Source organism: Nylanderia fulva, unplaced genomic scaffold (assembly GCF_048542155.1).
Source record: "Nylanderia fulva isolate GAGA-0341 unplaced genomic scaffold, ASM4854215v1 Scaffold86, whole genome shotgun sequence".
Lineage (NCBI taxonomy): Eukaryota > Metazoa > Arthropoda > Insecta > Hymenoptera > Formicidae > Nylanderia > Nylanderia fulva.
Window position 1 is genome coordinate 53,859 of NW_028190982.1, and position 12,602 is coordinate 66,460.

Consider the following 12,602-nt stretch of genomic DNA (forward strand, 5'->3'; position numbering starts at 1 on the left):
TATTATATGCTCACTGCTTACCTAGGCCTTTTATGTACTTATTAATAATAATCGTAGATATTATTTGGATAAAAAATCATTCCTTTTGATCAATATTATTTGTTTAAACGCCATGAATCTTGCATATCACGCAGTGTTTATTTTTATTGCATTTGCTCAAAATAAAATTATTTGATAAACCACAAAGATGCAATCACAATTGTCTCATTAATTCCTATAAGTAAAATAAATATATTTTACTAAGCATGCTACAGATGATTTGCTGCAATGCTTTGATTCTGATACAATGATAAGGAACTTTATGTTTTACTTTATTTATTAGATTTCTATTGTTAGCGATAGTTTGCAAAATTAATTAAGCTTGCTGTTGATTTTATTTAATAAATTATATATTGCAGCTTTTATACAAAGTAAAATCTGCCTCGCATAATTTATTAGAGACCACAATTAATGTTTAACATTAACAGAACTTTGCGTCAGTTTATAAATATTTTATTTGCAAGCCAAATTAATACTTCTATCAATTTACGCCATAACATTCTAAAAATATTGAAAAAATTTGATATGCTTTTTATAAAAAATAATAATAAAAGATAATTATTTCTTTTTCAGAATACACATACGTTCAATATATATTATTTCAGTGTATAATTATTGTATTTTTCATTGCATGATTATTCGTATTGATTGTATTTTAATTTCATATAATTTGTGATCTTTAATTTCTTTTCGATCAATTATCTCGTAAAAATTGTTTCATACATTGCGTCATATTTTTGCAAGCTATTTTTTTAAATTATTGCAGACTAATCAACATATGTTACTAATTTTGCAAAAAACACTATTTTTTTATACATTTTATTTTAAAAGAAAATTGAAAAAAATAGATAAAAACGTATAATGTCTTTTAAATTACATATATGTATATAATAATTTTATAGCCACAATCTCCACTTGATTCCTCTCGACCAATAGAGCCAAACGCGATGTTATTGCGACAATTATGAAGGAAAGAACATTTTTGGAAAGGAATTCGAATCCTATGGTTGGGATCTCAAAAATTCCCCCTGTTCCTTCTCTTAACATCCCCTGTAAAGAAATAGGCGAGAAAAATATTGGTCCGAAAGTCGGCTGAATCGGGACGTTTGGCTCTATTGGTCGAGAGGAATCAAGTGGAGATTGTGGCTTTAAAAATTAAAAGAGCTGACTAAATAATTATTCGCATTATAATAATTTTATGTTTTTTAAATATAACTTTTTATCCTCCTAAAATGGTGGTCAAAATTCGTTTTAAAAAAAGAATCAAAATAGGTCTTTTTTTAAATAATTTGTGATAATTATGTACCAACTATTTAATTACTTGCGTTATAATTGATTTTAATATTTTTTTACTAAAAGCATCTTATAATGAGATATTTTAGAAATACTAAATTTGGCAAAAATTAATAGTCAAATTTTCTCTTATTGAAAAAATTTCAAAACCTATAGAGAGAGATATGGATTTCCATAGCATGCATTGTTTATTTACAAAAATACTAAATAGTTAATAACTGTAATATTAGTTATAAATAACATAGTAATTTTAATTTAAAACCTTTGTAATTTATAAACTTATGTGCGCAATAAGACCAAGAACATTAATTTATTGTAATTCTTTTAATAAAAAATTGATTATTTTTTAAAATATTTTCTTTATGATATTGATTGCACCATTTATTATTTAGCATTTTTAAGCATGTTTAATTTTGAGATGTTATTTTCCAGGAAAAAATTATTTTTATTGAACTATGTTATTAAACAATTATTTTTATTAAACTATTATTGTTATCATTTTATATTCACACATTATAATTTATTTTAATAAATTTACTATTTAAATTATATACTTTAAAAAACTTTAATATTATTATCATTATTGTATTTAAAAAATAAACTATAATAATAATTACTATTAGAACAAAATAATAAAAATAAAATTATTCACTGCATTACTATTAAACAAAGACGTATTTTGCACCACAATTTTAGATAAATAAAAATGCTATTATCGCGCGTATCAAAAAAACATAAAATTATATATAATTTGCATTTTTCGATAAAAATCAGCATTTTTTATCCATTATTATTTGTTATTTTTTATGATACTGTAAATTTATAATTAATATCAATGAAATTCAGAATACAGATAATTATATATTCAACTTTGTAAATATTTACTTTAGAAATGTTGATGTTGATTCCATATCGAATTAACTTTTTTAAGATGCTTATGTTTTCTTACAAAATTTATCTAAAAATGTATGAAAATTTTAAAAATTTTTTCTGATTTGGCAAATCCTTATAGGTATATTTTGGTGAAGAATATTATATAACATTAATATATTTCTAACATTAATATATATTATTAAATTCCTATAAGCGTTTTTTTATAATGGTGTTTAATTCGTCGTATAAAATTTTCACGAAAAATGGTTCCATATTTTTATATTAAAAAATGTATGTAGGTGCCATATCTAGTATATCAAATTCGCTTTTGTATGTGGACAACAATTTTTTATGTATCTTATTCCTGAATTGTGTGTAAGTTTAAAACTTACGTTCTGCAAACGAATGTATGAAAACAATATTAGTAAATCAATACGTCTTTCACGAATGATATGAAATTACCATTACAATATTGATATACTTGTAACTGATATTAAGAACTGTTATCTATATTTATAAAATAAAATTACCTACACAATTTGCTTCTAAATACGATTAGTTTTTAATTTTGTGAAAATGTTTTTAAAAAATGCTCTATATTTATCCAGATTTCGTATGACCAGAATTAATCCAGGAGATTCTAATGGCGTTCACGTGAATCTTCCTTATGAGTGCTATGTCTGCGTGTTTCTTGACCGCTGGGTGTAACAGGTCGTCGTTTTGATCTTTTGAATTTGGCAATATCCTCGCCGAATACGTCGCCAGTTCGAAGAGCGGATATCAAATCATCGAATTCGCCCTTGTTGTCATTTTGACCGTTACTGTTCGCTTCATTCTTTTTGTTTAGTGATATGCTGTTTAAGATACCTTCTCGCGAATTCTTCCTCTCTATTGTTCTCTTTCGAAGCTGTAATTTTAACGTGTTATAAGAAATTGTGATGAGTAAAATAAACTATATTAAATAAATATCACAGTCAGCCAAGTCTGTGCAAATAAATTTTTTTTAAGTGTCTACTTGTCAGCAAAAAGGCTACAGATTTGTTTAGAATTGCTTACTTCCTGTTCCTGTTTTGCTCTACGTTCATCTTCTTCAATCTTCTTTCTCATGTTTTCTACATCTTGTCTCGCTTCAGCTAGAGCTTGCAGGAAATTTTCGAAAATGCCAAAAAATTCATCAGGTTGAACGCCAGCCGAATCCTCACCAAATAGTCTCACTGCTCGGTCAAACTATTTCAATAAAAAATAGATTATTATAATAAATTCCCAACAAACATAATGAAATTAATGTTGTCTTTTTTGATAAGAAACAAAGTAATTGTTCGATCTAGTTATTGTTTTTTTATTTCATTTTTTATGGCTCCAATTGCTATACTGATATGTACTATGAAGAAAAATCACATCATTTGTATCTCTAATAGAATTATATATGTAGATCTCAAAATATTTAATTTGCTGTTACTTTTAGAAACTCGCTCGTATATACTAATAAAATATGGTTCTAAAAAAGTTATCAAACTTGAGCGAGTATGTAGCGTTATATCACTTATTGTTAGTTTAAATTTGACAGCTAGACACTTCCCTAATTATTCCAAAGGAAATACAAAAATGTATATTCACATATACATACAGAAATAAAGAAAAAGAGAACTAGTATCAAATTCAAATATACAAAATATAATATCGATTTATGTTTATCAGAGTACTTTAAGTCCTATAATACTCATCAAATTTTAATTTAATACATTTATGTATGATGTGAGTTTACTTAAAATAGTAAAAAATACTATTTTTAGTTTAAAGGAAACCCGTCCTGTTTGTGCATGTTTAATATTTTCTCTTTACAGATATTCTTACCCTAGTCTTCATATCTTGGAATAAGTCTTCAGCCTCTGCTAATCTACATGTGGCTTGCGCCTGGAAGTCCCTCATCGCTGGTAAAAACATATCACCCTGAAGTACCTGAGCTTGACCTCTATGAAATTCTGAAAGACAAATAAATTATAAGTACCATAAATAGCAGTATAATAAAAAAATCACCTATTTTCTTCTTTTACATTTTCACTTATTTTTGAAAAATCATTATCAATTTTATAGAAAAAAATTATAACTAGTAGTAATAGCAAGTTGTGTAAAGGGTATAAAAATTACGCATAAAATTTCTATAAAATTTCTATTATGTTTATGAAAATTTAATCATCTATTCATCAATTATGAATTAAAACTGAAATTTATTAAAAGAAGCTTCCTATGAGACAAATAAAAATTTTGAAACTACATTTTAAAGAACTGAAAGACGCTATTACTGAGGTGTTCAACAACAAATTAAATCAAGAATAGAATCTCAAGAATAAAATTTGGAAATTCAAATATCGAGTGAAACAACTTAAAGCAGTTTAGATAAAATCATTGCATCTAAGAACTATAAAATGTGTAAAAAGAATTAGATGACTAGAGATATACTGAAAATAATGGTAGATCGCAGATTTCTTAAGGAAATAGAATCGAATATTAGATAAGGACATCATCGCGAGTGACAATCTTATATTTTATTATTTTTAGGTTTTGGCGTATTTTTTTATACACAAGTTTCAGTTAATTTACCAAATTTAATTATTACATAATGTTAATTACCTATTTCTCTCTGAACGTCCTGCAGTCCATTTTTAAGGTTGGCCACTTCCTTTTGCAAATCAACCATACTGACTCTAGCTGCCGTTCTAACATACGGCATATCTTCTTCAATATCTAAGACCTCTCTAAATCTGGCTTCAAGAATCTGCACGAGATAATGTAACAAAGTTGTACCCTTAGAGCAAGAAGACTTTGTGTCAACTAGACGATTTAAAGAAGCCAATCGGAAGCCGCACGCATTACCCCGTGCATTTCCACGATTTACGTAATTTCCTAACGCCAAGACCAATTCTAAAAGCTTTCTGAGTCTTCTTGATCTGGCCACTTGCCGACTCGCTTCTAGAACTGCTCGCATCCTTGGTGTCAATTCTGCGATGCTAGCCGCAAATTTCTTCTTGTAATGCAGAGAACGCAACCTCTGCTCATAATGCGGCACTCTAAAGGCAAAAATATACATTTTATTTATTTAGTGTTTTTTTTGCACATATATAAAAAAATTCAAATTCATGAATAACCAGAAAATTCAATCAATATTGAATAAAATAATCATTAGGCTTGTTTTCTATTCCTGTACTGATGAACTAGTGTATTTGATAATGAGACAAGTATTGACTTATTGCATCAGTATGCACAGTTCAGCCAATACAGGAATAAAAAACAAATTCATTACACTATTTTTTAGTTTAATAACTTAGCGCTAACTTCAACCTAAAAACATTAAAAATGTAACGCACTTTGATATTTGATACAAAAAACTGTCAGCTCTGTTCTGCAATTCTTTCTGATGGATATCTAACGAAGCAGCCTCCTCCGAGGACGGTATGTACTTTAGCAACTGCTCCACCATGTCGATATGCAAAATATTCTGTTGATCCATTGATAATATCGTTCTAGTGATTTCGTTGTCGGACATCTTCAATTTCGACAATAATATTGTGCAATTTTGTGCCCTCCTCGAATCGATCACTGACATCGTTTTCTTATTTTTTCCTAAAGTTCTCAAATCTTCTATCGAGCCTTCCGTGGCAACGCCATTTTTCTGATATGCACAAAAGATTTTGTCGATGGACTCGAGATCCATTACATTATAAAGCTTACTATCGTCCAATTCGGACCATATTGTGCCTTGCAACTTTTGCTCAGGTATTTTGGACCAATTAAACGACTTCAAAGGATTACTTGGCTGAGGAACATTCTTCATTATCTCCATCTGCAATTATTTAGTTCCAATTATATGAAAAAATTACAATTATTTATTATTATTAGCATTAGTATTAGCATTATTATTATTAATTACAATAAAGTAATATATAAATAATATAAAATAATAACCTTCATTGCTGGAGGAGCAACCGAAATCAAACAAGGAGGCGGTGGAGGTGCTAATGGTGGAGGTGGTGGTGGTGGTGGCGGAGTAGGTTTTGCCTCGAGCTTCTCGAGTACTTCATCTTCCACAATTTTTAGAGTAGCTTTTGCATCATCTGGTAAACTTCCCGAAGCTACCAACTGTTCCAGACGCTTCCTTTCAGATTTTTCGTTATTAATTTGTCGCGACAATGTTTCAAGGTTATCTTGCAATTCAGAGATTTTTTGCTTTGTCTCTATGTGCATCGACGTCTCTTTCTCGAGACGTTCTTTGATTCTTGCTAAACTGGCCTCCATATCTTCCTAGAATATGCACATTAATTTAGCAATTATTATATTTTCGTAATTATGTTTATTAAATTATGTTTATTAAGGAGATGCTGATTAGGTCTGTTTTATCGACAAATATTATTTTCATTTAACTTTTTATTAGCTATACAGAATGAAAAATCCTCTACTAGAATTAAAGTATTCATAATAACAAAGCTGGGCTACTATATACGTGTATATATAAGAAGAAACCAAGAAAGTTAAATAATTACAGTTTTTTATCATTTAGGTTAGGTTGACCTAATGCAAAAGACGATAGGAAAACTGTAATTATTTAGCTTTCTTGTTTTTTTATATATACATATATGCAGTATAGTCCAAATTTGATATTATGAATACTTTAATTCTAATAAAGGATTTTTCATTCTGTACAGCCAATAAAGAATTAAATAAAAATAATATTTATCGATCAAACAAATCTAGCCAGCATCACCTTAAATGTTTATGATCTTAAAGCTCTGTTTTATCGATAACAGCGTGAAATTGGATTCGATCATAAATCTTTTTATTGGCTATACAGATTGAAAAATCCTTTTTTTTTCTACAATTAAAGTATTAATATTAACAAATAAGGAGGCGCTGTAATTTCAGGCAAAAAAAAAACAAAAAAGGTTAGAAATTACATTGTTTATCTCTCTTTTTTTAACTCTTGTTTTTTTTATATAAAATGATAACATTCATAATTCGTTATTATTAGTAGATTAATTGTGGAAAAAGATTTTTCAATCTGTATAGCCCATAAAAAGATTCATGATCGAATCCAACTTAGCATTCTATCAATAAAACAGTGCTTTAGGATCACCTCAATGTTCAAATTAACAGAATTAAAAGATCATAATTGAAATTTTAATTATAAAAATGTATCTTTTTTTAAGATATAAAAGATTGATTGTGTCCGATTGTTTTCCAAAAACAATATTAATTGTCAACCGTACTTTTTCTTGAGTCCTCAAATCTAATTCCTGTTCTTTCTTAGCCAGTCTTGTGGACATATCTGAATTTTCACGCTCCAATTCTTCGGCCTTTTTTCTTGCTGCCACAAGTTCCTCTTCCTTTGCAAGAAGGTGGACGATTTCTTTTACATTTATTTCGATCGGCGCCACATCGGGATTTCTTATCAAGCCTGTCTCGGTTTCGGACTGTAAAACGATCTGCTGAACGATTCGATCGAACAGCAACCAATGCTGAGGATGTGAACCGTAATCCACTAAAAAAGATAATCAGCATTATGGTAAATCTTATACATTTTACTGTAATACAATCGATCCGAGAACTCACGTGGCAACAGAAGACAATGTTCAAGCAAACTAAGAAGATGAGGATAAGCAGCAGTATGACTGAGCTTCCGTCGCAAAAGATCGAACATGGCACTAGCACTCTTAGTATCGACATGCTCCTTCTCAAATTTCCTGGCAAGCTCCTTCTCATCCTCATTCCGTACCATTTCAAAGAAATCAAGATGTCTATCGAGTGTCTCATTCTCATATCTTCTTAATTTCTCGATAATAGGCTGAATCCCGAGCATCAGTAGCTCGTATCTCAAATGCAGTCTAAACTCCAATGTCACCTGGCCAGGTCCATAGTTCAGCACAGCGTTGATAAATGACATGATTGCTGTCTTCAGGGATAGATTGTCTTTGTAGACACCAAAGTTTTTGTCAAGATTGTTGATTATACATTGAAAGCGTGTTCTTTCGGAGTGATATTGTTGGAAGTGCAACATGGCCTCTAAGACCTTGCGGTGACCTCCCGGCACTAGACAAACTGCACCAAGGATTTCTAATACAGAGATTTTTGTCTTTATATTCTCAGTCGCCAGCGACTGCGATATCGTGTTGATTGCAGTTGGATGTGCCAACACGTGCGCTCTACCATTCTAGAAAAAAAGTTAATTATTAAATAACAAAAGAGAAGTAGCACTTGGTTTCCCTTGCCAAAATTAGAAATAAGAGGTTAATCAATTGGTGGTTCGTATATCGTTATTAAAAGAATAAGAGTAAAAGATGGAGTAAATTCCCTAATAGCACACCATATCCAAAAGACATTTAGAAGATATCCAGAGAATATCCGTAGCACATTCGAATATCCTCAGGATGTTCTCTGAACGTCTTCGGGATATGTGTGCTGTTAGGATTGTTTACTTGACACACACTCTCTCTCTCTCTCTTTGTTCTATGTACAATTTATATACACCTATATATATTGTTAATAAATCTTCTTGAACGTTTATTACATAAGTTAGTCAAGACTCACCGAATTGTTCATTAAAGCTTTCAGACATCCTATAACGCTGGTATGAAGATTACTATTAGCCGCCTCAGCATTCATAGTCTCTAATACTTGTAAAAGAGCATTTAAACCATCTAGCTCTATAAATCTGAGGACGAAACTATGCGGTTGCGTTCTCAAGGCAGTCTTTAGGGCTTCTGCTTGACGCATTTGATTCGATATTTCGTCATCTTCCTCTGGAAAAGGACTCTGCACAAAATATTTAATATTATTATTAGAGAAATAAAATTGAAAAAATAAATCACGATATAATTCTTACGGTTTCTTGGGAAAGAGTTAACTCTAAGCAAATTCATAATCGCAAATTTATACGCATAATAGAAATGCATGTTTCTTAAACATAAATTCTCCTCTTTTACAATTCGCTTCGTCAAGTCTTCCAATTTTAATTGTTTTATTCTTGACTTATATTTTAATAAGAAAACTTTTAAAGCAAAATGGAAATAATCGTAATTATAAACAACAAAATAAAAAAAATTGAAAGAAATTAAAAGAAATAAAATTACAAAATAGAAATATTTATTGTGCGTCATCAAATCAAAGTTGTACTATTGACATCTCTATCTATGGTTAAAGAATTTCAATGTGTATTGAACAAAAAACTTTTCTTATTAAAATTTTAAATACAGTGCCTGCAAATATATTTAAAAAAATAATCCTAATTAAATATCTATTCCATTAAACAATTTCGTTCACTCACGCTAGCTATTGTCTTCAGTCTATTAATATAGTCTTCAGGATCACCGCTAAGGTCGGTTGTCCGCAATCCTCCGTTGTCCAGCGTGCCATTACCTTTTCTGGAGCAATATATCTGCCATTTTTTATTCGCCGGAAGTGCTAAAACCGCCTGCCGATTGGTTTGAGTTAAATCCAATTCGTCGACGAGTTCGAGAAACATTTTATTTAGCTCTTCCTCGGCCGGCATCGGCAAGGTAGGTGTCATCGCTTGTAACGTGAGCGTACCCGTGTGTTCCACAACGCAATACGTGATTTCCGGTGGCTCATCATCCTGCAAAAAAGAGCAATTGAATTTAGTTTAGCATCTTATCATATAGGCTATTAGACAGATCATACAATATCCATACGCATAAAGAAGGTATAAAATGGTAAATATATGGCTGAATGCATTTTTTTGTTTTAAGCCTTCTCTGAGCATATAAGTATGCATTTCATCGCTTTTTATTTTATTATATACAACATATTAATATAATAAAATTATGAAACATATAAAAATTTATGTTTCAAGAAAAAATTAATTTTATGTATATCAATTTTAATGTTTAATATAATTTAAATAATATAATTCAATTTTACTTTTAAAAAAAACTATTTATGCACAAATAAATTTTTTGAAGAGATATTTGATATATTTTATTAAGCATCAATCAATAATATAATCATTATGTCTTGTTAAGAACAATATATAATTTTTTCTTAACAAAAAGACGTAACAAAATAATGTAATATTCATATATATATATATATATATATATATGAATATTACATTATTTTGTTACGTCTTTTTGTTAAGAAAAAATTATATATTGTTCTTAAGGTGTACATATAATATTACATGTACATATATATGTGTATATATATATATATGAATATTACATTATTTTGTTACGTTTTTTTGTTAAGAAAAAATTATATATTGTTCTTAACAAGACATAATAATTATATTATTGATTGATATATATATGGTATATATATATATATATATATATATATATATATATATATATAAACATTTTTACAATGTCAAATAAATTATATTAAATGCACTGCTACTACTATGTTTATATCGTGTGAATTATATTTTTAAAAAATGCTTGTTACGCACATGTGTATATGTGTAAAGACTTTCAGGGAAACAGATAGCATCGCGATCAATAATGCAACTTGCTGTTGCATTATCGCAGTTCTTTGCGCTGAATTCTGCTTTCGACTAAAAGTCGTAAAGCTTTTTACACATTTTTCTACTGAATTAATTATATTATCGTAGCGATTTCATTGAAATTTTATGAAGATAAAAATGGGATATAAGACAATCAGGTTGTACAACTAGCTCTTAATGTAATTTTTAAATAAATAAAACATTGCCAGTGTTGGTCAATTATATAATCCTGTTTTGAATAAAAAAGGGATATAAAACAATCAGGTTATACAACTAGCTCTTAATGTATGTAAGTCTGAGCATTAAATCACCAAGCTTAAGAGAACGTTGTCAATGATTTCATGATCAATTTTAACATCAGAAATTTTATGAATATGCATCTTTCTTTCATGAAAATAATATCCTATATGTAGAATCATCTTTACATATATTGTACATCTTATACATATGTCATACATGATTTGAATATATATTACAATTGTATAATATATATTCATTGATATATTTTATAAATACATATAGTATGTATGTCAAATATTTAATTTATACATATATTGTTGTGCATATATATAATAAGCAAAAATTATGCAAAAAAAGATTTTTATAAACTCCTTGTTTTTTAAGATTTATGATTAATTTTTGGCACAAAGTAATACAAACTTAGCGTAATACAGCAATTTAAAAAATTTTTTTACAAAATAGCGATGCTAATTTCACATGCACACATAATTAGAAAGCGATAGTAAATTTCTTAAAAATCGGACAAGGTATACTAATAAGGATAAATCAATATTATATGTACACCTTATAATTTAAAAATCAATAAAGCCCATTTCTTATCTAAATACTTATCTCTTAAAAAAATATATAATAGCTCTCCTATATATTCTATAAACTTTAAACGAAGAATGTTGAAAATTAAGAAGCTCTGATAATAAATATATAATAAAAATAAAGGGCTAAATGAGAGCTTAGCGTGGTCGTTGGTACGCAAATAAAATAAAAAAAATCAAATTAATCGTTCTTTATTTGTACGTTTCGGTCCTCGGATTTAGGATCATCTTCAGCAAATTAATAATAAAATTAATTAATTATGGAGACACAAAGCGCATACTCCGATTCGAGATTTTATCGTTGGCTTTGACACGTTATACAGCGTTCGATGACTGTTATAATTTTTCTATCTCGGCTACTACCGGGGAATTAAGATGTGGACTTTTGTCGGAGTATGCGCTTTGTGTCTTCATAATTAACTAATTTTATTATCAATTTGCTGAAAATGGTCCTAAATCCGAGGATCAAAACGTACAAATAAAGAACAATTCATTTGATTTCTTTTATTTTATTTGCGTACCAATGACCACGCTAAGCTCTCATTTAGCACTTTATTTTTATTATATATTTAAACGAAGAAATTGAAAACAAAATATTATTAACATAAATTCGGATAATATTTTAAATACATATGCTTTTTATCACATAGTTATTTTAATCATTACAATGTTATGAACAAGAGTTATGAAAAAGTGAATAAAATTCTATTACTCGTATATGTTCTCTTTTCAATATATTTATTAGATTTTTATAAAATACAATTTTTGAATTTAGATTTTTTTCTTATAAGATTTTTTAACTCAATTACATATGGAAAAAAATTCGTAAAAACTGTGCAACATTAAAGAACGTTATTATAAAATACAATTTTTGAATTTATCTAATATGACCGATTTTAGTTCCCATAAAAAAACTGAATACAAGATCAATTTTTACGGAACCGATCTTTGTCTTTCCTTTTTATTTTTCCGACTCAAATATTTTATTCAGGAGATTTATTACTGGAGATTTTCCTTTTATGATTTACCATAGAATTATATTCGCATATATA

The 12,602-nt window shown here is 28.5% G+C and overlaps 1 protein-coding gene across 2 annotated transcripts in view; it reads right to left on the reverse strand.

Moving 5' to 3' along the window:
* Positions 1-2,240: 2,240 nt before the first annotated feature.
* DAAM (disheveled-associated activator of morphogenesis-like protein) overlaps positions 2,241-12,602 on the reverse strand; it is a 63,950-nt gene continuing 53,588 nt past the window's right edge. For both annotated transcript variants that reach the window (XM_085489511.1, XM_029312491.2), the window contains 10 exons: positions 9,521-9,829; positions 8,785-9,009; positions 7,810-8,407; positions 7,467-7,738; positions 6,169-6,504; positions 5,571-6,046; positions 4,837-5,273; positions 4,060-4,187; positions 3,262-3,432; positions 2,241-3,112 (listed from right to left, as the gene is read on the reverse strand). In XM_085489511.1, the coding sequence (XP_085345637.1) occupies positions 2,846-3,112; positions 3,262-3,432; positions 4,060-4,187; positions 4,837-5,273; positions 5,571-6,046; positions 6,169-6,504; positions 7,467-7,738; positions 7,810-8,407; positions 8,785-9,009; positions 9,521-9,829 (3,219 nt within the window). In that variant the 3' untranslated portion in view covers positions 2,241-2,845. The remainder of the gene's footprint in view (positions 3,113-3,261; positions 3,433-4,059; positions 4,188-4,836; positions 5,274-5,570; positions 6,047-6,168; positions 6,505-7,466; positions 7,739-7,809; positions 8,408-8,784; positions 9,010-9,520; positions 9,830-12,602) is intronic.